Below are 26,334 nucleotides of genomic sequence, written 5' to 3'. Positions count from 1 at the left end.
GTGCACGTGCGTGTCCGGGAGGGATTCCACATCCACCCAGGCCCCAGCTGTAACTGCAGAGGAAGGGAGAGAGACAAAGGCTTTTGTTCCTGACCCTCCTCCCCGTCCTCAGAAGAAAGCCGAGCCAAGTGCCCCTTCGCTTCCTTCAGGGATGAAGGACAGTTTGCTGCCAAGAGTCACTTACTCACAGATATTCAACTGATCACAACCCACACAAAGCAAACAGAAAACAGGCGGTGGGGCTTTGATTTTTCCCTCTGAGTTGGAAGAACAGCAAATGTCAACTTGTCAGAAAAATAAAGAATGATGAGTCTAAAGTGCGATTCACGGACTACAGCAAAAAATTTATAAGAAAACAACTCTGGCTTCATTTAGGAGGAAGAAAGGAGGGGAGAGAGAAGAGTGAAGAAGGCAGGCCAGAGGTGCGGGGAGCCCGGAGAGAAAAGCAGCGCGGGGAGGGGAGGGGCTGGGGGCGAGGCCAGCTCGGGAACCCCCTCCTGGCACGCGGCTCTGCCGCTCCCCTCTGGGAAGCACCTGGCACCACTTTTATCCGACTTCAAAGTTTGTGTCTGAAATAAAGGCTCACTTTCCAGGGGAATTCGGAGACTCTGTCCTCACATGTGGTGAGGAACGTCTTAGTTTAAGAAAAATGGAGACTTATCACTGGTCCCTGGCTGTTTAAAGGCTCCCTGTCCACCATTTCTGCTTTTTCCCGTGGTCCCTGAGCATCTCTTTTGTAATCAGGGTTTAGAATCATGGTGTTTTAGAGCAGGACCCTTCTAGATCCTTCTAGAACTAGGTTTTGCAGTGTGACTTGAAGAGAAATATTTCAGTTCCATCAAGAATAACTCCCTCCCTCCTTTCCCAGCCTTATCCTCCTGCTCTGCTGGGGGTGACTGGGCCCAGGTCTGTCCCTGCCTGAAGCCAGATCCCATCGCACCCCAGAACCCAGGTCCCTGGAGGCCGTGAGCTCCCGGGGCCAGGCAGTGTTCTGCTCAGCTCTGCTGCCCCGCCACAGCCAGGTGCCAGTTGTATGTACCACGTACGAGACTTGGGGATGTAACTCAAACCTAGCAGGCGGGTAATCCTGATGAGCAGCCCTAGGGCTGGCGAGAGGATTAAACGAGAAGACACAGTGCCGGGTGCGGGGTGAGCACCCATCATGGCCGGCGGCTCTCAGGACATTGGTGGGATGGGAGGAGGCCCAGCCGTGCTGGGCGGGAAGGCTGCCCCTGCCTGAGGCCCGGCTGTTGGAGGGACAGGGGGCCCCTTTGGAAGCCCCTGGCCGCCATGCCCAGGAAACGGATGCTGACTCTGATCGCCGCCCTGATAACGTCCCTGGCTGCCGATTCTCAGAACCAAGGATCCAGGGCTCTCTTGGAGCTGGCTGGGGGCCCTGGTGCCTGCCTGCCCCCAAATTCTGAGGAGAGACCCCCAGCTGGTGGGAAACCACCTCTGGTTAGTCCGAGTTTGCAGTAAAACACTGACACCACGGGCAGCCATGACAGCTGGGCGGGGGGTGTTTGCGGCCCAGGCAAGGAGCCTTGGTGAGCTATTCTGAACGCTGTGGGTGACAAGGGGGACCCGTCAGAGCTGCAAAGGCTCCAGGGGCCCACCCGTCAGTGCTGAGGCAGGAGGGGGTCGGGAGGGAGGCCTCACCTCTTGCCGCGGGTCCTCCGCGAACCTCTGAATCACGTACTTGAGCTCCCTGAAAGAGACAGCAGGGGGCAGAGTCACTTGCAGAGTCCTGGCCGCAGGTGACCAGGCTGTAGGTTCAGGAGGAGGCCAGGTAGGGCGGGGGAGCCTGGCTGAGCTGGCAGGACCGCGACACGTCTAGACGGGCCTGGACATGTCCCAGGAGAGCTTCCGAGGGGCCTCCGTGGCCTCCCGGAATGCACGCAACAAGAGAAGGGGCTGGAGGGGCTGGAAGGAGGCAGCTGCCCGGGGACAACCCTGGGACAGAGGACATTCCTACCAGAGGAAGGCAACGAGGGCACTGCCCCAGTACTCACTTGGTGAATCTCTCGTGTGCGAGAGCTCTGTAACAAAAGCAAGGGAGAATGCAGTGAGTAGGGCTCTTCTGAAACAGTGCGGTGATTCAAACCCTCTCTGGGGACATCCAGGCTGCGTGTCTGACTTGAAGAATTAGAGGAATTGAGAATGAAATACTGACATTTTGTCTCTACCTGAAATTGCAGAACAAAGGCCTCCTTTGATGAGACAACAGACTGTAGTAACGTGAACAGGTTGAGCCCCCCATGGCCCTCAGGTCCCACGCCTGCAAACAGCAGTGGAACTAAGCGGGTGTGTGTGAGCACGTGTGTCTGTATGTGGGCACCAGGGACCCAGGTGTGCTTGTTAATTGCTCTAAAATTCAGGTGCGGCTGCACTAATTACCACCGCACGTTGAGGCGGCAATCAGGGACCATTCTCCAGGTGAATTGCATCATGGGCGCACTGTCGAGTGTGTCCCCGGGGCTGGGGACAGCGGCTATGGCCAATGACGCCACTGCTCTTTGGAGACAGCGGGGGGCTCTCAGGAGTCAGATTTCTCCGGTCTCGGGTCTCGGGCGCTCCAGGGAACAGCCAGGCCAGCAAATGGGGCAATTACTGAATGTAATGTCCCCCTCAGAGAGCAGCATTTCATAAACACAGGCTCGTTACCTGGCTCCCGAGGGAGCCCCGAGCTGCCTCCTGAGGCCTGGCTTCTTCACATCTGTCAAAACACAGGCCTGGAGGCATTCTGGGCCTGGTTATTTAGACAGAGCCCTCTCCTCAGGCCATTATCCAGACAGTTTTCTCCCGATTTTCCTGTGAGAAATCCAGCATCAGGGTAAGGGCTGGCAAGAGAGAGATGCAGGGCTCATTTCTGGTCCAACTCTGTGGAGCATGAGCTAGCAATCGTAATGGGCGTAAGCAGCGCATTGCCATACGGCACAGAAAGCAGCTCCACATGCATCGTCTGCTGGTTTTTGCTATGGCCTTGGAGAGGATAGACAGGCATTTCTAACCCCATCTGATGATGCATAGTAAGAGTTGCTGACTTCTCTGCAGAAGGCACGGTGGGGAGGGCTTGTCTGCATTCTTAGCACAGAATCCTAACAATGCAGTGAAGTGATTTTCCCATTTTCCAGAGAGGGGATGTCCCTCCTGGGGGTCCCACAGCTGAGGCCCAACATCATCTCCCGTTCACGGTGTTTCCAGTGTGACATGGTGCAGCCCATGATGTGACCACCCCCTGCTATGTCTCTGGTGGACAGAGGTTTTCCTCACAGGTGGGAGGGTTCCAGAAATGTACATGGGACTTACTCTTTGGGGAATGGAATGGGTTGAAGCAAGCTGGCCAGAGATGGTCTCCAGTCATCGTAGTCCGACCTAGAAGGAGCAGGGGCGACAGTCAGGTTTGATCTGGACAGGGAGAGGATTAGGGTGTGCTGTCACGGATGCCAGAGATGGGGAGAGTCCGGTACAGACTCACGCGGCACCAACTCTGCTCTAGCCCCCTCAACTTCCAGGGAGCCAGGAGGCCCTGTGCCTGCTGTCCACAGGATGGCCAACAGGCCCAACAGGCAGAACCTGTCCAGAGACTTCCATGGCAACTGAAGGGCTAGCCATCCAGCTCGCCTGGCGTTCATCTCTGCCTCTGAATCCAAGCTATCGTACTGCTGTTCCTTCCACCTTCTGAACTGTTGGGGTGTTTGGGGCTGAAATGTTTCCTCGCAAACTCATATGCTGAAGTCCTACCCCCCAGCACCTCAGAATGCAACTGTATTTGGAGATGGGGTCTTTGAAGAGGTTAAAATGAGGTTAGATGGGTGAACCCTGATCCAATCTGACTGGTGCCCTTCAAAGAAGAGATTGGGACACAGACACACACAGAGGGACAGCTGTGTGAGGACAGAGAGCACGGAGGAGACAGCTGCCTACATGCCAGGGAGAGGGGCCTCAGAGGGACCACAGCCACCCGCATCTTGGAGAAAATACAATTTCTGTGGCAAGTCACCCACTCTGCGATTTTACTGGAAGCCTGGGCTGACTAATACAGAGAACTCAGTTTTGCTCAAAGATGAGGCTGACTTTGCATTCCCAACCTGAGTGGTAAATTTATAGACTGATTCATAAAAAATAAAAATTACATGCTGTTTATTTGTTGTGTGGGTTTATCCTTCTGATTTACAGGGTACTTCTATTCTCGTGTCCTGAAAAACAGCTTTTTTTAAATCACCACTGATAAGACAGTACTAACAGTGGAATAACAATAGTAACAGATATAATGGTGATGAATAGCAGCTACCATTTTGTCAATGTATTGAACATGCACTGCATTATGCCAACAGATGTACTTCTGTTCATTTCCTCTTCGTAATGGAGTAAATATAATCAGCCTCACATAACAGACGAGGAAACCGAGGGTCAGACAAGGAACACTGGATGAATGGTAGTGACCTCTGCACCAGGCTGGGACCCACTGTGCGTTGGGCCTGCTGAAGTCGTGGAATTGGCCAACCAGGACACGAACCTGTAACACAGGCAATGGGCGAGGTGGCCGCAGAGCTGTGCCACTGAGCATGGTCACCGGAAGGGAAGCAACAGCTTTGGGGCCACTGCCTGCTTCCCCCCACCCAGCCCCCCACCCCTAAGCACAGCTTCTGAAAGAAGCAGCCTTTTTCGGCAAACTCCACCCTAAGAAGCCAGGAGGGTCAGGGGCAGGCAAAGAATGTGTGAGCATGGCAGTGCCCCAGCAGAGGCAGGACGGGCCTCCAGCGGGCACCCGAGTGCACGATCTCCCCATTAACGCTCACAGACGCTGCCGTACGTATGACCACACTACTTGCAGGTGAGCAAAACAAAGGCTCAGAGATGTTCTATATTCACACAAATCACCCCCTGGTGGTTTGGATTTGACCTCAGGCTCTGAGGCCATGGCCCCTGACCCCCCACCCAGTGCCTCTACTGTCTGCCCTACAGCCAGGCCCCAACCTGGGCCCCCCCATCTCTCTGGCTTTGGAGTCTTTGCTGAAAACCCACAGGCAGCCAGCGCTCACGCACCAGCCTAAGCCAAGCTGGGCATCTCTGGGAGGTCCCAAAGCTTCAACCCCTGCCCCAGGAGCAAGGCGCTGGAGCAGGCCCCACCCAAGCCACGGACTCTGGGAGCTCTGGTGCCCACACACCCGGGGAGGGGCTGCGTCTGATCTCCACATCTGGCGTGGGGGGCGCCAGGCCTGGCAGGTGGCTGACGCCCAGGAGAGGGTTGAGCTGGGGACCCAGCGCACACCGGGCTTGGCCAGCGATACAGCTGGGGTCCGGGGCTCACCCTGAGTGGGAGGAGACATGGCCAAGTATCTGTTCCATGGAACAGTGCGTGTTGCCCGTGCTCCGCGGTGCTGGGCTCCGTGAGGAGCTGAGGCCAGTGCAGGGGGTCTGGATGGAGGCTCTTCCTCCCTCTGCCCCAGCCTGGAGCTCGGCCTTTAGTCAGCCCCACTGCAGCAGCTCGCGCAGGCTGGGGATGGGACGTGGGGGGCGAGAAAGAGCAGGAGGGCGGGCAGACGTACTTCCTGGCCTTCCCGGCCCAGCTCCAAGTCTACGGCTGGCCCCTGGCCCTGCTCCAAGAGCCTGGTCCAACCAGTTAGGGGTGCACGGGAGGTGTGCTGGGCAGAGGCTGGGACAAGAGGTGTCTAGGGGTTGGCCGGGCCCAAGGGATGGAGTGTGAGATCCCTGTGGTCAGCAGAGGGCCTGCCCTGAGGCTGTGAGATGTCTGGCTGCCCACCCCCAGGAGGGAGAAGACAGCCAGGCCCTCCCTGGGCTCAGGGAGAGGAGGTGAGGCACCTCCGCTGTCCTGAGGGTCTCTGACAAGCCTTGGGTGTCAAGCACCAAATAATCCTCACATTAACAGGGCCAGGCTGGCTCTAGAACTCCCATTTACAAGGAGAAATGGAGGCCCAGAGAGGCCAAGCCACCTGCCAAAGGTCACAGAGCTACTAAGGCAGAAGCTGGACTTCATGAGGCTCTGTGAGCATGAGGCCCAGGAGAGTGGATTAGAGCCCAGATGGTTGAGGACTGCCTTTCTCTTGCTGGGGTGGGGGTGGGTGACACCAGGGACAAGCCAGCCAGGTGACGGGGTGGACACAGAAGTGGAGGGACAGTTCTGAGGACCTGAGGCAGCACCCTGACCTGGCAGAGACACAGCACATGCTCAGCAGAACTGTAACCCAACTTGACAGGTGCTGCCTAAACCAGAACGCTGAGCTGTCCCGCGGACGAGGTGCTTCCTCCCAGCACACCGTCTTCCCGATTCACAGAGCTTCCGCATGGCATGGGGGGAAGCTGCCCTGCCCTGCAGAACAGCAGCTGCTGTACAGCCCGAGGGCGGGTGGGCCGTGCGAGCCCCCAAGAAGCCAGAGGCCCCAGCACACGGCCCAGGCCAGGCAGGCCTTGCCCCAGTGGCTGCACACATGAAGCCAGAACGGAAGCCCAAGGCTTTTGGGCCCACAGGCCGGAGAACCCAATGTGGTGGCTCCTCGAGTGGTCAGGGGTCCTTAAAGGGACTCCCAAGGGACCAGGGGGAGCAGCAGGACATCCACCAACCTTTCCAGAAGACCATGAAGGAGGTACCTATGTAGCCCTTGATGCTCAAAAGGCCCAGGGTGTGGGCAGGAGGGTGAGTTGGGGACACCTTTCATTCCACTTTGCTCCTGCCATGCAGACACATTTGCAAATATCCACTCCCTCAAAAGGCAAATAGGTGGCCCAGGGTCTAAAATCAAGACATGAGTGTCCATTATCACCGAGGCTGGGGACCTGGGCCAATCCTCCCTCTCCACCTGCCCTGCCATCCATCGGGGACCTTCCAGGGCTGGGGAGCAGCTCCGCGGGCTCAAATACTCCAGGGGGCATCCAGTTTCTACGGAGTGGCCTCTGAATTCCAAAGAATTCACATTTGAAAACTTCCAAACAGATCATCTACGATTTGCTTCGCCCAAAACCTCTGCCAGAAGGCCTCCCATGACCGACAGGGAGGAAAGCTCCTGGCCCACCCTGGCCACTGACTACCAGCAGCTGGGACGATGCTGGCACACATGAATTCATCTAATTCTCGAGGCAGCCCTGAGAACCAGAACGCATGGACAGGGATCTCCATCCATTTCACAGCTGGGAAACTGAGGCTCAGAGAGGTGGTCATTGTCCAAAACTACAATAAGCTAAATGCCAGGGATGGAGTTTGGACCCGAGTCTGGCTGACTCCAATGTGTTCAACGAAGGAGGCAGTCCCGCCACCCACTCCTTTCCAGGCACACAGCTGTGACCCCGAGTGCCACTGGGAAGGTAGGGCCTGCGGACCTGAGGAGCGGCTGGCAGTGCGGTGCCCAGCGCCAGAGGATGTAGGCGAGGAACAGGGACCGTTGGCTGGGTCTCAGCTGTCCTTCCCCAGAGTCTCGTCAGCTCCCAGCAGCGTGCACATACTTTGCGCTGGATCACGGCCCCTCCAGCCCCACTCCGGCTCAGGCAGCTGGACACTCCTTCAGCCACTCCTTGTCTGACAGGGTTTTCACGCTCACAAACAATCCCCCTTCCCTTCACCAAACTCCGGGTGTTTGGGCCAGTGGAGCTGCGGCATCTTCCCTGGGCAGGACTGTCCTGGGATGTACGGTGTTTCCCATGTCCCCTCCTCCCTGGCACCTGCCTTCTACATTCTAGTCACACATCCTAGTCATTAGGACAACCCCAAGTCTGTCTGCATCCTCCTAAAGAGCCCCCTAGGGTTGAGGGGACTTCCAGCTCACCACGGGCCCATCAGCCTCTTTAAAATCCGGTGTTTGCAAGATAACAACAAGCCAGATTTGAGCTGATCAAGAAAGAGGTGGCCTGCCCACCTGTCCCCACTGACGGCTGCACTGTGCTCTTCCTGGATGAAGAGCGTCCCCCCTGCCTGTGGCCTCACGAATGCCAGCCACTTCCCACACTCTGTCCCACCGGAGGGTAAGGTCACTGTGTCTGGTAGTTGGCGCCTCTCAGATACAGAGGAACTGAGAGCAAGAGGCCGGTCGGAACCCTGACACGCACATACAGCGGGCCCAGTCTCAGTCTGCAGTAAGTGTCTGGTGGAAGAACATATACAAAGGAATTCGGAAATGTCTGAGCTGCACTCAGGGGCTCGGCAGGTTAAAAGCTGGACTTCAAGCTACTACAGACCTGAACCTGCTCTGTTGGGTCCCAGGTCCACATTCTTCCCATTGTACCACCCAGCCTGGGCCTCACAGGCCGATTTCAGTGTCAACCTTGACGCCCTGCTGGGCATAGTTTCTTTCTAAGGGTCTCCAGAGAACTTTCTGTGGCTTACATTAGGTGTCAAAATTCTAAGGCTGTGCAGGCCTTCCTATGGGAACAGGACTCAGAGGGGCCATGCTTGCTGCGGCACCCGGCTGTGGGTGGGTCACACTGCCTACATGCCCCTCCCTGAAGGAGCAGTGCCCACTCTGGTGGGCCAGGTTGGCCAAGCTGGGCCAAGGCTCTAAGTGTGACTTCCCTGGCCCCCCACTATGCCCTGCTAGGACCCCTCAATTCCACTTGAGAGCCTCTGATCTTTCATTCTGTACACAGAACTTCCATTCAGAGCACTCCTATTGACAACGGCAGCCCAGTGCTGGGCCAGCTCTGGGAAGGTCCTATGTCACCTAAATTCTCCTAACAGCCCCTCTGGGGAAGACACCCATTTCCCAGACTAGAAAACAGGCCCAGAGAAGCCAACACTGCTGTCTGCAGTGGCACAGAGGTTATAGCCACATTTCCTCAGTCAATCCTCTTGCAATCCCAGTGTGCACTAAATGCTGTATTAGGATTTTTCCTGTTCAGAGTGCTGTTACTAAATCAATGATGCATTTTCCTCCCAACAGTATCTCAGAAACACACTTGTAACCAGAAAGTATAGTAACTCCCATGTGCCCAGGGTTTGCACCTGCAAGGTGTCTGCGCTGTGTGGTGCCTAGAACCAGGCCCTCTATCTCACCCCTTCAACTCCCTGGGGGGCAGCTGTGACTCAGGAGGAGCAACTTGCCCAAGGTCACAAACTGATACAGGATCCGTGGCCCTTGAACTCAGCAGGATGTCTGGAATCTGTGCTTTTCCTAATGTATCACACTTCAGAGCTCTCTGAGCTGCGCGCATGTTGTGGATTCAACATGTCTGAGACCTTCCAGTGGCCCGGGAACTCGAGCAGGCAGCAGAGTTAGAGAAGAAAAGTCACTAAGGAAAGGAAGTTATCCAGTCTAAATTGGGTTCTGAGCTCCCTTGAAACAGGCTCCCAGAAGTATAAGCCCTACACTGGAAAGACCTCTGGGTAGGGTGCGAGACGCTGCCCCAAGCAGAGATCAGGAACACCGGCCGCCTCGCAGTGGGCAGCGCCCAGCAGCCCGGTCCCCACCCACGCCCTGGCAGCTGGGTGACGCGGGCAGGCAGGAGGTCTGGAAGCAGATCGGGGAGAAGAGAATCCTCACTCACGACCATGTTTATGAAGAAGAAAAAAGGGTGTGTCAACTGCGTGATGAAACTCAAATGCTGAGTGCTTAATGGAACACGAGTCAGGTCCAAGCCGGCAGAGGGCCTAGCTGGGTGCTTCAGGTGTTTGTGGAGGACAGCCAGAGTTCGGGGGTCAGGAGGAGCAGGGCTGTCCCTGGCCTGGTGGGCCCCACCTCATCCAGGGCGAGGAGGAGATGCAGGCCACTGCCGACCTGCCCCTTGGAAGGCTGACTGCCGCTCCTGGAAAAAAGTGGGGATTCCCTGCTGCCTTAGAGAACTGAGACTGAGATGTGGCCATCACAGGTGCCTCGGGCCTTGCTTTCAGAGCACAGTGGGCACCCATAAGCACCTCCCAGCCTGACTCACCAGTCACCAGGCACCTCCACGCCTGCAGACCATGAGCTCACTGGGGGCAGCAACACGCTCATGAGAGGCAGAACAGAAGCTGCACAGCCATCACAGTGACACAGGGACTCGGTGAAACCCCAGCAACACTGATGGCCCAGAGCCAGGCCTTCCCCTAAATCAAAGGGCCCTGGTGCCTGGCCTTCAGAGAGGCTCTGTGTGTTGATCCAGTGTGACCACACGGTCGTATCTCCAATCCTCCTGCAAAACCCACCCCACCACGGGCCACGGACCACACCTGGGAATGCCAACTTCTGGACTCAGTCCTGGGAGGGGAGCAGAACTCTGTCCCCAAGGACAGGGCTTGTGGGCCGGGTGGGGAGGCATCTGGCTTCTCCAGACCAAGTGGCCCATGGAACCACGGAGCTCGGCACAGGCAGAAGGGAGTGGCCAGTGACCTCCCTCCACCTGGGGCTCCAAGAACCAAGCACACATGAGTTTGAGATAGGTCTGGATGGTACAGATGTGATGGCAGAACTGGAAAGACCCTTGGGGTCAAAGAGTAAACTGCCCCCCTCCCCCACACCCCCCACTGCCCTCAGGGAGAGGCTGGGACAGGCCCAAAGCACCTGGCTCAGAAGTGGCACCACCCAGAGCAGACCTAGGTCTCCTGGCCCTTCTTTTCCCACCAGCCAGGTCTGATCTACATGCCACACTCACTTCCTGGCCCCACGAATGAGGCTGGGGGTCAGAGGTGTGGGAGGCACACTGGAACTTGACATTAAATACACACCAAACACACAAAGTATGCAGGGACCACAAACCCAGAAACATACTCACATGATGGCTCTTGGGCATATCTGCTCACACAGAGAAACACACACACACTCTATCTCTTGTGCACAGAGGCTCATACCCACATGTGTGCACTCACAGCCCCTCAGGCACAGAAGACACATACATAGGCCCCTACAGAGAATGCACACACACCCCACATCCAACTCCTATATGCAGACCCAGACACACGTTGGGCTTTCATGCCTGCACACACCCAAAGCCACCTCACATACAAGGAAGGACACTCACAAACCTGGAATGAACCCACATCCTATTCAACGTGTAGTGACACACACACACTCACAGGGACGTGGGTACCTGGTAGATGTATGCACTCACATACACATTCCCAGACTCATGGACATGCGCATACATTATGTTGCACCCAGATAAGCACACCTGTACTCCCCTAGCCCTGTGCACACACACTCTCATGAACACAGTGTATGTTCAGACATATACCTGCCCTAAAGCTGTGCCCTCACACCCTGTATCTGTGTCCTGTACAGCCATACTTACACTTATTCGCCCCAACTTGTGTACACACTCTTACATGTGTGCACACACAGGTTCAGCACGCCCACCCTTGCATGTCTTGAACCCAAGCACGGGGGCACCCAGCTCCAAAGCCAAGCCTCCCTCCCCCATCCTGCGGGTGACAGGAACCCAGGGACACTCACAGCAGCTTGAGGATTTCCACGTAGCAGCCGAGCGTGCGGTCGGCCTGGGGGCCCAGCTCGATGCTCAGGGTGCTGCAGGCGGGGCTGACCATGAGGCAGTCGATGAGGTTGGGCTCGCTGTCGTTGCCCACACTGGCCGTCAGTGCTGGCTTGGCAGTGCTGGTGTGCTCCACCTCCACGTGGATCTCGCTGGAGGCCACGACCACCGACTTGAGCCGCGCCTCGGACAGTGTGGCTTCCTGAGACACCAGGTCCGGGCTGGGGTGCAGAAGGCGCAGAGGTAAGGTGGGCTTCCGGTCGCAGGGCTGCTGGCAGCCGTTACGGATCTCCTTCAGGCTTGGGGAATTGTCGCGGCTGGGGAAGAGGCAGGGGGGGGGGAAACATATGAGTACAGGCAGCCGGCACCACCCTTAGAAGTAGCCAAGCGGCTGGGAGGGCTTCGGATGCATCTGGCAACCTGCCTTAATGCCCTCTGGCCACCCAGCAAATACTCCCGAGTGTGTGCTATGGCATCCCGCTCCCCCGGTGAGGAAACAGGCTCAGGCTCGGAAGGCAGCTTGCTCAAGGTCTCAGGACAAGGACAGGTGGAGAGGGTGTCCAAACCCAGGCTGGGTGTCACTAGCACACGCTGTGTCCCAGCACACAGGCAGTCAACAAGTATTTGCTGAGCGAATGAGTGAATGTCAATCTCTACTAAATACCCTTGAGGTCCTCGGCATTTACTTCCACCAAGACGCCTTCCCTGCCACCTCCCTGACACACCCGTGAGACCTCCTGAGCATCGTCACTGGGGTCACCCCTGGTGGGCTAACTGCCTCCTCTCCCCATGGCGCACCCTGCCCTGCCCTGCGGGGAGAAAGCTCCTCATCTGCTCTCTGCTTGTGAACCCACTTCACAAGGATGCCAGACCCCAGATTCCCATCTCCTGCAGACTGAAGGAATGATGCTCCTGCAGGGCACAAACAGGTGCTGAGAAAAGAGCTCTACAGCATCGCCGATGGCACATTGTCAGGGAAATGCTGGGCCAGATGATGAAATCAGAACTCTTTCCTGCAGGACTTGTCAGAGTCTTGAGACTGGTTAAAGCCCCTCCTCACGGGGTGCTGGCAAACATGACTGGGAAGAAGGTGATGTCAGCAACGGGTTCCTTTGCTGGTGCCCTCGGGCCAGCACAACACTCAGCACTGTCTCACAGCCCACACAGACACTCTCAGCTGCCTCTGATGGCAAGGATCACCAGCACCAGCCAGGTTACAGGTTAGGAAAGAGAGGCCCAGAGTTCCAATGACCCACCCTTGATCACACAGCTTGTTAAGTGGAGGGGGCTAAGATTTAAAACCAGGTTTTTGACTGGAAAGCCCAGCTCCTCACCACCACATTGCCTCCTAAGGTCTTGTATGTTTCCATGCAGGTCCTCCCCTCCAGGAAGTCTTCCCTGATTTCTTCTGTCGGCTGCCCTCACCCTTCCTGCCCCTGAACCAGAGCTTTCCCTTACTGGCTGCGCACCAGCGTCCTTGAAGCACTTTTAAACCTCCTGAAGCCCAATTAGAAAGGAATCTCTGGGGTGGGGCCCAGACACCAGTAACTTTTAGGCTGGCTCCCTGTGTGTAGGCAAGGTTGAGGCCCCACTGTTTCAAGAGACTCAGAGCATCACAGCGTGATCATAAACAGCTTTCATCCAGTCCCTCCCTAAGTGTGCCACACGTGTGCCCTGTACTTCCAAAGAGATGCATGCCCATCTTCTGTACAAGGACTGGGCTGAGTGAAGGACTTGGACCAAACACATGAGCAGAGGGCCTGAATTCGTCCGGCATGTGACGCGGGCCAGGTCTGTGCTGAGGCCGCCAAGGGTGTTTAATAAATACACTTCAGACTTTGCTGGGAAAAACAAACCCATCAGTTAAGAGTCTGAGAATTCTATGGTCGATAGAAAACTGTGTGTGGTCTGTGGGGGAGGGTGGTGTGACTGTCTCCATGGGTTCAGAGTTAATTTGCTATCCAAACGCTCAACACTCCATTTCCCTTTGTTTGCCTTTGCTGGGATTTAGAAGTGGATTTTCAAGGCTGTTTGGTTCAGATCGGGTGATTTTCCAGTAAGCTACACTAACCTGGGTCAAGTTGTCTGTTCTCTGGTGTGTGAGAACATCATGTGCCCACTGAGCAACACCGACAGGCGCAGGCGACATCATGGGGCTTCTACCCCCCAGGGCCCTGACCACCAGAGTGGCATGGCCCTGTGCCCAGGAGGGGTCTCACAGCACTGCAGCCCTCAGGGTGATTTCCTGGAGGAACTCACAGCATCTCTGGGAACCCAAACTCCTGTGGGCTCTGAGGGGGCTGGGCTGCTTTGAGCCAGGAACTGGGGCCAGCCTGAGCAGGAGGCCCTCTCTATGCTTCCCCCACCCTGGGCACCTGGGTGCAACCACCACCTACTGGTGCCCTGAAGTCACGTGCCCACCCAGCCCATCCTCCAAGCAGCAGCAGCCAGAGGGGACTGTGGAAAGTGACGTCTCATCAAGGGCCTTCTCTGCTCAGAACACACTGGCGACTGACCGCACCGCACTCAGAAAAAAAGCTCCACAGTCGTAACGGGCACTGGTCTGCCACTGGGAGCACGGTCCTCACCGACAGCACTGGCATCACAGGGAGTCTGTTAGGCGAGCAGTGTCTCAGGCCCATGCCCAGAGCCCCTGGATCTGAATCTGCACTTTAGCATGACCCGCTGGAGGTGGAGGGATCCTGGCTTAGTGGCTGGCTGATGAACATGCTAAAAGCTATAAGGATTGGGTCATAGGGCATATTTATGTTGAGCTTTCTGATTTTGTAAAGCCTCCCTGGTGACTGATATGCAGCCAGTATTGAGACTCCCTGGTACAGACCGTGATAATTACACCTCTAGCTTCTCCCACCAGAGCCCTGATCAAAGCATACCATTGGCTACTTGCTCACTCACTGCCCAGGCCCGCCACCCACGGCTACACTGTCCACTCTGGGAGGGCAGTGGCCCCACCCAGCTGGTCCACTTCTGCACCATCAGCACCTGGCACACGGGGGCCCTCACTGAACCAGTGCTGGGAGGACGCGAGAAGGAAGAGGCCTGGCTCCTGCTGCTCCTGGTCCCCTATCTGGGCAACAGTGTGTGTGGCTCCTAATTCTGATTCTTTCCATCTCTGCCCTTCTCCTGTGGAGCGAGCCGGGAGAGAACTCCAGTGTCTCTCTGCTTCCTTCCCCCGAGCCAGGGAAACCCTGCTGCAGGGCACCTGGGCAGGGCACTGGAGAGGCAGAGGGAAAACTCTGCAAAAGCCGTTTCCAGTTCCTGCCCTTGCCCTCTCCGGAGGTGCAGCTCAGGCATCTGTGGGGCAGGCCTAGGGAGGCCGAGATGGGCAGAGGCTTGCAGAGGAGAGGAGCCCGAGGGTGTGGGCCACTCCTGAGGCTCCTCCTGCTTCCTGGGGCGGCCTGAGTCGGCAGCGCACGCAGATCAGCTCCAGAGCGAGTGTGCGAGGCCCATGATCCCCTGTGCGCCCCGGGATGCTGGGATGGCTGTGCAGGCCATGCAATACCCTCTGACCTTTGTCTTCTTCTCCTTTGGCTTTAATGTAACATGCTGATGGCCATACAACAGGTACTTGGGAATGGCCAGCGTGACATCTTCCTGTCCTGGCCCCAGGGATACTATCACCTCTTTCTGAACAGGCAAACAATTCAAGATTGGACATGGTCCCTGTTGAATATCAAGACCTGGGCAGAGGATATTAAAAATAGTAATGCTCCCTTCTCAAGCCCTGTCATAAGGAAATATCTCCTTGTTAAGGTTCTTTTGCAGCCCCTTCCCCAAGAACTCAAAGTACAGTGTTGGTTTTAGAAGCCCTGTTTGTACAGGGTTTGTGATTCAAAATGCTCTGCTGTCTTTTCTTTAAGGACTGAAACATACCCCTGCTGTGCCCCCTGCTCTGTGCTGCCTAGACACATCTGGCCCCCTTACGGTTGTGCAGTGCACCCCCTGAGCATCTCGGACAGGGTGGCTCAGCAGGTGCCAGCTGTGTGGCCTGCTCACCAGAGCCCCCCAATGACCTTAGAGGTCACTGCGGAAAGTTCTATTCAAACTAATGGCATCTGCGTCAGTCTCATCCCAGGAGCGATTCTCATCCAGGGGAGAAAGGGAGCCGGGAAGTAGCTACCCCAGCGTCACCATCCCTCAGAGGAATGACTGTGACACGTGCTGCACCCAGTCTCTTGGGAGGTCTCAGTGGGGCGCGCTCACCTGCTCACGTGCCCACCTGCTCATGAACACGGACTCGCTGGCTGTCCTCCTCTGCCAGGCCCCTCCCAGGGCTTCCTGGGTAACTTCTCTAATAAGCTGCTGCACCCAAATCCGGGGGCACCTGAGGTAGTGGCCCTGCACGGCCTCTTCCGGCCCGCCACACTGCCCCCCACACTGCTCTGCTCTACTGATTCCACGGCGTGTCGCACCACCTGACAACCCTGCACCTGCACTTATATATTTTCTGCCCCAGTAGGGCAAAAGCACCCAGAGGGACTCCGTGCTCTCCTTTATCCTGGGCACTTAAATGTGTGCCAGTGCACAGCAGGTTCTCAGGAAGACATGCAAACCATGGGCAAGACAAAATTCGAGTTTGGGTAACTGTTGAACCACTGTGTATATACTTGGAACCATATAACATGGTACATCAATGATACTTCAATAAAAATAAATAAATAACAACTCCAGATTTACAAAGACAAGGTAAACAGAGAGTAAACCTCACCATTCACAGGCACACAAATGCACATATAAGCCCCCCATGTGGCACGTGTGCCAGGTGGTGAGAAACCTTCAGAATAAAACACTTGTTCCCAAAGCCAAGCCAACACAACGGCCCTGCAGCTGCCAGTACTGATTTATGGCATTTGCTTTTCCAGTCACATTACTGGGTTCTGGGTCCTAGACTCAAGGAGCTTGTGGGATCTGGCAAACACACTTGAGGCAGGCCCAGTGAAAGCCATTCCGCCTCCCTGGCCTGGTCAGGTGTGTACAAGCCACCATCCCTGGGGACTCAGCCCCTCCCTGTCTCCACCCAGACTGTCCCAGTGTGGGTGGTGACTGACCTGTTAATGAACTCTTCATAGCAGGAGTAGATGGCAGCCAGGCACACGGCCACCAAGTTGGGCAGGACCCGGGGGTGGGGGCAGTGCCCCGTGGGGCCGTGCATGCTGGAAAAGAGCAGAGAGCAGGTTGAGGCGGGGCTGCAGTGGGGCGCCCACAGCAGGGAGGTGGGGGGCAGGGTGCTGGTCAGCCATGACTTGGGGTGCTGCTGTGTGCTATGTGGGGCACCCTAGGCCCTCGGCTGGGGAGCTGGCAACATGGGGATTGGGTCTGCCATGTGCAGCAGCAGTAAGCCAGTTCCAGGCCATGGGCTCCAGCTGCAGCAGGCCCAGACTCAAGTCTAGCCGAGCAGCCTTGGCAAACTACTTAAACTCTCCACTCTTGGTTTCCTTAGCTATAAAATGGGGACAACGGGCCACTCCTCAATGGCTTACAATAAGGACCAAGTTTTCTAATTCATGGGAAGACTGAGCATACAGTGGCCATATATCCCGGGACAGTTGCATTATTCATAATTATTCATAATGCCTCATTTTACTCTCAAAAGTGGCCTGCTTTGAAAGAAGAATCATTATGGTCTCTCTGGCATATGTCTGGGACACCGTTGCTACATCTGCCATAAGGTGCCAGCTCCTGTTACTTATATCATGGCTATTTCTGTGCCTCAGTTTTCTCGCCTGTAAAATGGGGCTAACCCCCTACTCCCAGAGCTGTTTGGGACCTGGAGATAATATGCGTTACATTCCTGGAAATTTGTTGTGGCCATTGGGACTAAGAGGCCAAACCTGAAAAAAGTTTGCAAACAACAGTTGGGTGCTTTAAAAGGATCCTGATGTTGCCTGGGCTCCAGCAGAAGGACACACCATTTGGGTCTGGAAATGCTCTGTGAGTTTCAGGTCGAGTACATTTAGGAGATACACAGCTTTGGAATTGTTAACAGGTTGATTTGGTTTTCTTACAAAATCAGAAGAGCCGTGACAATGACCACTGAGTGCTCTCATCACACCTACGCGCTCCTAGCGCTTTACGCGTGTGAGCACACCGAATCCTCACGTTAACTGCACGCAGTGGGTATCACGGTGCTCACCTCACAGATGAGGAGACTGAGGCACAGACAGAAAAAGAAAAAATCAAAGCAAAAGCAACAGCTCCCTCCCCAAGTGCCAGAAGGGAATAAGAAACAGATGCCGCTTGCTGTTGGGGAGGTGGCTGTCCCAGTCCCCAGTGATGACTCTCCACAGCCACCAGGGGACCGTTTCCTACACACCCAGCACCTGCAGCCCAAGGGTGTGGGACCTGTGCAAATACTCGTATTATTTAGGATCATTACCATTTCCGGAGTTCCTACTGAGCATCAGGCACTCTGTGAGGGGCTTCCTTATCTATCATCTTATTTGGCTGCATAATCACCACCCCCAACCCAAGACAGTGGAGGAAACAGGACCAGAGAGGTACAGCAACTGGCTGAATGTCACAAAGCAAGCACCTCAGACCACACGTTGTCATGGGGACCCAGGAGACCCTCACGGTTGAGACGCTTGGGGCCTTTGGACACTAGTGGCTCTGCTCTGGGCATCGATGGAGCCAGTGGTTCTGCAGTGAGGAGATAAACTGGGTCACAGGCCAAGGGAGGGAGGGGGTGCGGCCGGGAGACCCACCTCTGAATGAACTTCTTCACCACCTCCATCCCCGCATTGAGCTCATTCAAGGCAAGGATGTACTCCTGAGTAAACAGCCTCAGTCGCGGGCACTTCCCGAAGTCCTGCAGAGAGAGGGCAGACGTAGCAGCCAGGACACGTGGCAGAGGTGGCCAGGGGCCTGGGAGGCTGTCGGGCCTGCTCGGCCTGGAGCTGCTCGTGCAAAAGGCAACGGGAAGACACCAGCTATCTCCTCTTTCTATATTTTTCACTTCAAAGAACTGGTCCAGCCACCCTCTTGCTTTGATGGCCGTCTGTGGAGATTAGGGAATATCCTGACATGGGAGGGCTTTTTGGCACTTGTAGCCAGTCAGCCCTCTGGCATGGTGCCAACCCACCCATGTGGCAGGCATCAGCGTGCCACACAAATGTCCTCAAAAAAAGCAAGTGGCCAACCTGGGGCTTCCCTTCTGCATGGCCACAAGGGGTCCTGCAGATGTCCAGCCAGATCCCCAACAACCCTCGGGGAAGCTGCCAACTCTTCTGCAGCCGCCTGAGAGCTTCTGGGCCCCCAGCCCCCTGTGAACCATTATCTGAGGCCACTCAGCACAGCCAAGTCAGGAGATGCCCCAATCTGGGGCCCCCAATTTGGGCAGGGGTGGAGGAACTCTGGGACTCCTGGGGACACGGGACACAAAGGCAGTGCTGGACGAACGTGACTCCTCTTGTTCCCAAACACCCTCAGTGAAGAGACACCTGTTCCTGCTCCTGAGCAGGAGGGCAGGAAGGCGGCCGAGACATGGATGTGGCCCTGGGCTGGGGATGGTCCCCAGGCGCAGGGTCCCAGGGGGCACCCTTTTGCACCCACTGGGCTCCAGAACTAAACTAAAAGATGTTTGATGACCTCATCCACTTGGAACAATATAGAAAAAGCACCCTGAAAAGGCTAAAGCCTAACCAAGGACAGAGGACTCCCGCCTGGCCCAACGCGCCACACTGAGACTGACGTTTCCTGGGCTTCCCAGGGCAGCAAGACAACAGGGGGTGACAGAGCTCAGCTAGGCGTGGAAAGGCCAATCTCCATGGGGGCTGCTGACTCAGAGGCTTGTCAGCATAGAGACACAGACACTGGCCAAAGAGGACCCTGCAGCCATTCCCACGTCCACAGTCAGGGACCTGCGAGTGCCAGGGTCATGATGAGGTTGACCAGCTAGGCTTCGGAGGGCAGCCTGGTGGTCCCCAAACTCATCTGTCTCTTCTGCCCCCGCTCAGTGGAGCCCATTTAATAAAAACCAACCTGAATCAGGACTCTGATCTAAAAAACAAAACAGAAAAGTGGAGACTTTCTTTACAGATCACGTGTGTCATACATTTTCATTCCTGATCGGGGAAGGGTGGGTAGGTTATGTGATATTCTTGGGGGGCACAGTGTGGAGACAGGAAAGCTACTTCACAAACTAATCTATCTGCAGGTCACCCCTTTTTAGAGTGGTTTTCACCTGCTGAGTCTTGAGAGGGTAGAAGCAGCAGTCATAGGCACCCCACACCTGAGTCGGAAGCTGAACCCACACTGCAGTCAGACAGACGCCTCCAGGTCACCGAGGTGACTCCAGTCCAGGCTGGGGGCTGGCTCAGCAGAGCAGGTCAGAACACTGGCCCTCACTTCCAACCGTGTCCTTAGCACTCCGCAGGGCACACCCAGCTGCTGACGGGTTCTCTGGGTAACCTGCGTGCGGAACCTTCTGGCTCTCATTCTCCTCATCTATAGAAGGAGGTCACTCGAATGACATAACATGCTTGAGTGTCACACTGTGTCTGGCTCTATGAAGGTGCTCAATAAATATCCATGAGCAGATGTTAGTTATTCCTAGCTGTAGCCCTGGGGCCACGTAGCAGAGGTTGCTAAGCCTTAGTTTCCCCACATGGGGCATGGAGAAAACAGTATTTGCTGCTCTCACGGAATTGATGAGAGAATGCAAAGGGGTCACACAGATTGCAGTGCCTGATCCTCTGTGCACGTGTAACTAAATACAGCCACTGTGTTTTGTAAAAAAAATAACTGAAGTCCATACATTATTGAGATTTCCTCAGTTTCCCCTAATGTCCTTTTGCTGTTCCAGGATCCCATCCAGGACACCCCATGACATTTCATCACCACATATGCTTAGGTCCTCTTAACCGTGACCACTTCCCAGACCTCCCTTGTCCTTGAGGCCCCGGGCAGCTTTGAGGAGTGCAGTCAGGTGTTCTGTAGACTGTCCCTCAGTTGGGAGCGTCTCACGTTTTTCCCGTGAGCACACTGGGCTTGCGGGTTTTTGGGAGGAAGACCCAGAGCACAGCGCCCCCGTCCTCACGTCCCAGCAGGGGCGCAGGCCACCACCGTGGCTTCTCACTGCTGCTGTGCACCCGGATCACCTGGCCGAGGTCCTAACTGTCAGGTTCCTCTGCTGGCCGGTCACTCTCTTCCCCGTTCCAATGTGGTGCCCTCTGGAAGGATGTCACTACGGACAGTCCCCACTTAGGAGTGAAGAGCTCCACACCTCCTCCTTGAGTATCTCCAGACATCACTTGTGACTCTACGTGCGGGAGACTTCTCTCTCTCTCTCTCCTGGCCACATAAATTTTGTTATTTGTATTGGAAAAGAATCTTCCTGTTGTCTTAATAGAAAGAAACAGAGCCCAGGGTTCAGGCTACATGAATACCTCAACTTAACAGAACCCCACCCCTAGTCCCTGGCTGTCAGGCTGGCCAAATCTTTGTAAAAGTGGAAGCCCTAGGCCTGCCTCCTCGGACCTTGCAGTCTGGGTGTTGGGGGGACTCACCATGTTATGCTTGAGGATTCTCTGGACCACGGGGGTAAACACTTCGATGACCACCATGGAGCGGGGCCGCTCTCTGCAGTGCTGGGGAGAGAGAGGACGTGGTCAGGCCCGAGCCTGGCAGGGTCAGGCGAGGGCCACGCGAGCCTGTGAAAGTCCTGCCCGAGGTCTACAGCTCCGGGCAGGGCTCAGGGGTGGTAAGTCCAGCCCTGATGACGGGGGGTTCCCTTGTTGAATATTGTTGCAAGGCTTTTTGTTCATATTTTTGGAGGAAGAAAAGCAGGCAGGGATGGGATCTTGTCTTTTTTTTTGTTTTGATCTCAAAGTCTGAGACTGTTCAAGTGGTAGAGAGGAGTCTGTTCTGATACGGTCGTGGGACTTTGGCAGCCCTGAGGTTCGGAGTGCCTGGCTGAAGAAAGGAGTCTCTTGAAAATCAGGTGCAAGCATACCAGGGGTTTATTTACAGTTTGAACACCAGAATCCTGATAATTGTGGGATTTTTTGATTGCTGGCTTTGAGTAACTAGCTACAGTCTACAGGCTGAAGCAGCTCTCAGATACACGCTCTCTCTCCAGCATGGTTTTCCAACTGAAATCGGAGGCCTTCGGGTGGAGCAGCCAGGGCGCCGCCAACTGCAACATGTTCATAACCTGCCCGGACCTGGGGGTGCTGAGTCTGTAAACCCTGGATGAGGACACCGGCCTGGGATATTAGAAATCGGGGCTTTCCTTGGAAATCCAAGATAAATAAACTTCCCTCAGATCCTAGGAACCTTCCCCAGCTTCAAAGTCTGGCAGGAGAGGCTGCCCAGGGGTGTCCAGAGCTGGCCCGGAGTGGACCTGGGGAGGGGGGGGGGCGGCTTGGTGCCCCTTAAGCTCTCCTCCCCGGGCAGGCTGCCCTGGCAGGCGAGGCACCAGCTGGGGCTGGGACTCTTGCCTCCAAACGGCAGGGCAGCCACTGTGTTAGTGGGGAGTTGATCAGGACTTCTTCTACAACACTGGTTTTCAAACTGTGCTACCAAGAACCCTCAGGTATGACAATTTGAACAGAGGTCTATTGTTTCAGAACAAAAGTTTGAGAACTGTGAGATCTGGGAGAGACCACACAGCTCGGGAGAAGAACAAGGGGCAGATCTGGATTAACCTGGACAAAATATTGAGTGAGGAGATGACTTTCCATGACAGGTAAGAGAGCAGCTGGCCATTATCTCAGACCCTGGGTTATCTGACCCCACCCTGCCCGGGGGCCCGAACCCTCGAGCAAAGGGCACAGAGAAGGCCCTCCCCCGAAGTCCTCGGCTTCACCAGGCTGTTGTTCCTTCACCTTGTGGGCCCAGGGGGCCTTGACACAGCACAGGACCCCGACACCTGCGCAGAGGCCAGCTCAGACACGCACACACAGGTAGGCATGACTATACTCGGGTGCGTGCCCATGCGGACCCCCTCACTGCCCCTCGCAGAAGGTACACACTGGCACGTGCCACACACACATGAAGAATGTGCCCTGGGCCCACCCTCTGCTCTGTGGGGTGCTGGAAGAGATCTCCCAGTGCAGAGATAGGGCCAGAGAGGATGACACAATCATCTCCCAAAGCCTGTGTGACAGACAGGACATCCTCCCAGGTGGAGTGGGGGCAGGGACAGCGTGGGGGCAACTATGCATCAAGGTCCCCTTTCCTCCAGAGACCACCAAGCATCCCAGGTGCTGCACCTGTCCCTCTGGTGGACACAGCCCACACCCCGACTAAGGACAGTCTGTGGCTGAGGACGGAGCCGGGGAGGGAAGAGCACGAAGGAGTGAACCAGCTCAAGTAAGACCGGATGGGGCAGGGAGCGGGTATTGGGAAGGCACACCAGACCTGGGCCCTGTGGCCCTGCATCCTTCCAAGGACATCAAGCCGTTGCACAAAAAACCCCACAACAAAGAACAAAACAGGACTGCATGCGGGTTCAGCCCCCCGCCTGCTGAGTGTGCTCTCGGAATGAGGGGTGCCTGGTCCCTGGGCATGTTCCGGGTACATCCCACTGAAAGGCCGCTGCTGGCTCCTGGGAACAGATGTCCTGCTCCGTGGCTCCTCCGTGCTAACCTGGCATCCCCTGCCTGCTTTTCCTGTTCAGGAAAAGCCCTATGGCCGTGCCCCCGCTGTAGGCCAGCTGTACTCAGAAGAGCCTTGGCTAAAAATAACCCAGCTCTGACGTCAGAAGCCCAGAAAATCTGCTGCAAGCTTCTCCCAAGACAGTCACGAAGATACTCCAAGAAAAAGCCAGACTCTCTTCCCCGACCCACTGGTTTGGGCCTCAGGCCTCAGTTAGCACTTGCCCGGCAGTGTCCTGGGCTCTGACCCAGAGTTGTGAGGTGGAGGTCCCGGGTTATTGGCAAATTGTGCAAAGCCAACGCCTGGCACGCACACACATGGCACGCAGCCCCAGCTTAGCAATGCCATACCTTGCAAAAGAATTCACAGAGATCTGGTGGTGGGTGGTTGTTTTCCAGCAAAGGAGCAATTGCCTAAAAGACAACAAAGCAGTGTCAGTCAGAACCTCTAGGGAGAACTCGGGTGAGGACATGTCCACCTGGAGGGCCAGCTACAGGGGGCATGTCTACAGAGGGCTGGCTATAGGGGGAGGCACGTCTGCACCAGAGGGCTGGCTCACAATGGGGACACTGCCTCCCTGTCACCGTCTGGGCAGAAAGACCAGTTCTCTGACCTGCAGGTCAGAGCTCCAGTATTTGGGGGGATGGGGGTGGGGTGGGGGGCACACATGGCTCCACAGAGAAGCCAATAAAAGGTCTGGGCTGCCCTCCAGAAAAAATGTACACCTACAGTGATGCATGTAACCTTGGGGGTTGCAGGACCCGCCAATACCCATCCACGCCCCCTCAGACCAACAGTCTCTGGCTGCAGGGCAGGAGAGCATGGTGATGGTAAGCCCCAGCTTTGGGCCAGAGTCCTGGCTCGGGTGCTCACCGCACTGAGTGACTTAGGGCATCTCTGTTAAGCCCAGGTTCCTGCCGTGGGAAGCGGAGCAGAGAGAGGCACAGCAGAGTTAGAGGAGGTAACACATGGCCGAGGGCGTCTCGGCCACGCACGGACCGTTTGGGGCCAGTCACCCCTTGTGGTGGGGAAGGTCCCCCACACCGTAAGATGTTCGGCAGCATCCCTGTTCTCGCCCACTCGATGCCAGCAGCGCCCAACGCAGCTCTGACCGTCACAGACGTCTCCAGACACACTCCTGTGCATCAAGGAAGGTCAGACTGTCCATGCCCCTTGAATCCATTTTCCGCACAGCCTTCTTAGGCTAGCTGTGCAATAATTCCCACTGCCATTCTTGGGCAAGGTCCCCAGGGCCTGAATGGTGTTTAATTTTCCTGCCTCTTGCATGATTTTTGCTTTAATGACTTTGCTAAATCTCAAATTCAAATAAAAAGTTAGAGCAATTGAAAAAAAAATGTATCCAGGAAAATGCCCCATAGGATACAAAAGTGACCCCAATTGAGAACCTCTGTTGTAAACTGTCTCTCACAGATCCTGAAATAAGGCCAGCTCCCAATAAATGTGAGTTGCTGAATGGCTAATACCTATGTGAAATCCATTCATTTTCCTATTTGTCACAAACTTAGGCACAAATTTAGGAAATAGGAGACCTGGGGCCCAGCACTGAGATTGCAGGCAGTGTGACATTGAGTGAGCAACTCAACCTCTCTAGGCATTAGTCTTCCAGTCCAGGAAATGGGGAAAACAAGAGTTACTGATCACAGGGGTTTTGAAGGGGGTGTGATGAAAGAAAACTCTAGAAGCTTTGGGGTCCAGGCTCGGGATAGGCCCACTGCCTTGAGCACAGCGTGTTGCTGACACCATCACTGGGGGGCTGTCTTGGACTGTACTGGATAGGGCAGCAGGGGGTGACGATTCCACCCGGGCCCCCAGGCAGGCTCTGTGGCGAGACTGTCTCCCCATCACCAACCCCACGGCTCAGACCTCCTCCTGCTTGTCTTGGGTCCAGAGCGAGGACAGAAGAACTGGCTGCTGGTAAGCGGTGATGGTTAGTTGACCAGTTATTTGAGCACATGCATGAGAAATGGTCATTGAAATTCAGATTTTGCTTCTGAGCGCCAACAGCCAGGCTTGACCAACAGCTGGAGAAGAGGCCCAGGATTTTACCTGTCTAGGGCTGCGCTGTCCAATTCGGTAACCCCTAGCCACATGTGACTTTTCAAATTTTAACTAATTTGAGAGAAATTATTTAAAATGAAATACACTAAAAATGCAGTTCCTCTGTGGTACTAACCACATTTCAAGAGCTCAGCAGCCCAGGGAAGCCGGGGACCACAACACCGAGCAGCACAGACAGAGAACACGCCCATCAGCATGGGGCCTTCTCCCAGACGGCGTGGGTCGGAGGCTGGTGGGCTCCTCGCTGACCGCAAGGCTAAGCCACCACCCCGCCGGACGCCACGCCACATGGAGCAGTCCTGGTAATGGTCCAAACAGCAGGTGCTGCACTGGGTGCTCTGTGTCGGGCTCCGAGCGGTCCCGTCACTGAACCTTCATGTGTGCTGGGAGGTGAGTGGGAGTCCTGCCCCCTTTCCTCAGAGAGACAAGTCTGCTGCCCAAGGAGGCACAGTCAGAGCATGGTGGAGGCAGGATTTGAACCCACGTCTGTGGCCAGGAGCCTGAGTCATTCACCAGGCTACTTCTCAGCCCTGGCTCTCCACACAGCTGGAAACAAACAGCCCCTCTGGTGACAAGGTTGACAGAGAAACAGGGAGATGAAGAGCAACAAACGCCCGAAAGTGAGCCTGGCCCTGGGGTCAGCGCCTGGCCTGCCACGTGGGGATTCTCTGCTGCCCAGCGCCGAGCCCTCTGCGAACACAGGAAGAGGTCTGGCCATGCAGGGCGGCGGGACAACCCTCCCCGCTGCCCCCAGCCTTTGAGGCGCTGGCCGGCCTGCGGTGTTCTGCTCCCCAGACCTCACTCTGGGACCAGCTGTGGGAGAGGGGACCACACACAGGGTGTATCCCCCAGGGCGAGCCCTCCGGCATGCCGGGCCCCCTCTTGCTCCGGGACGAGTCAAGGAATAAAGGAACAACTTAGGCACCCACAATGGGTGTCAGGCATAGGCTCCGGGCTTCCACAGCTATTATCTCATTTGATCCTTGTGACAACTCTGTGAGGTCAAGTGGTAGTTCTTTCCATTTGTGCGTATGAAGAGACAGAGGGTCAGGAAGGTTACATGGACTGCCTCAGTCACAAAGTGCAATGATTTAAAAATGTATAATTATTAAAAATGGTTTATGTTTTTGTGGACCTATGAGCCTGGCCATCTGCTAAGCATGTGGGATGCACTGTCTCATTTAACCCTCCCGGCAGCCCTGTAAGAAAGGCACTGCCATACCC

General features: G+C 55.7%; 1 protein-coding gene across 1 annotated transcript in view; it reads right to left on the bottom strand.

Moving 5' to 3' along the window:
* Window positions 1-26,334, bottom strand: part of CMIP (c-Maf inducing protein) — a 207,955-nt gene that overhangs the window by 13,810 nt on the left and 167,811 nt on the right. The window contains exons 6-13 of the mRNA XM_036993750.2: window positions 23,382-23,444; window positions 20,940-21,020; window positions 18,138-18,241; window positions 16,482-16,586; window positions 11,376-11,729; window positions 3,310-3,375; window positions 2,013-2,039; window positions 1,660-1,708 (exon numbers count right to left, since the gene is read on the bottom strand). Coding sequence (XP_036849645.1) covers window positions 1,660-1,708; window positions 2,013-2,039; window positions 3,310-3,375; window positions 11,376-11,729; window positions 16,482-16,586; window positions 18,138-18,241; window positions 20,940-21,020; window positions 23,382-23,444 — 849 coding nt within the window. The remainder of the gene's footprint in view (window positions 1-1,659; window positions 1,709-2,012; window positions 2,040-3,309; window positions 3,376-11,375; window positions 11,730-16,481; window positions 16,587-18,137; window positions 18,242-20,939; window positions 21,021-23,381; window positions 23,445-26,334) is intronic.

Source organism: Manis javanica, chromosome 17 (genome assembly GCF_040802235.1).
Source record: "Manis javanica isolate MJ-LG chromosome 17, MJ_LKY, whole genome shotgun sequence".
Classification (NCBI taxonomy): Eukaryota; Metazoa; Chordata; class Mammalia; order Pholidota; family Manidae; genus Manis; species Manis javanica.
This window is presented reverse-complemented; position numbering and strand designations above follow the sequence as displayed.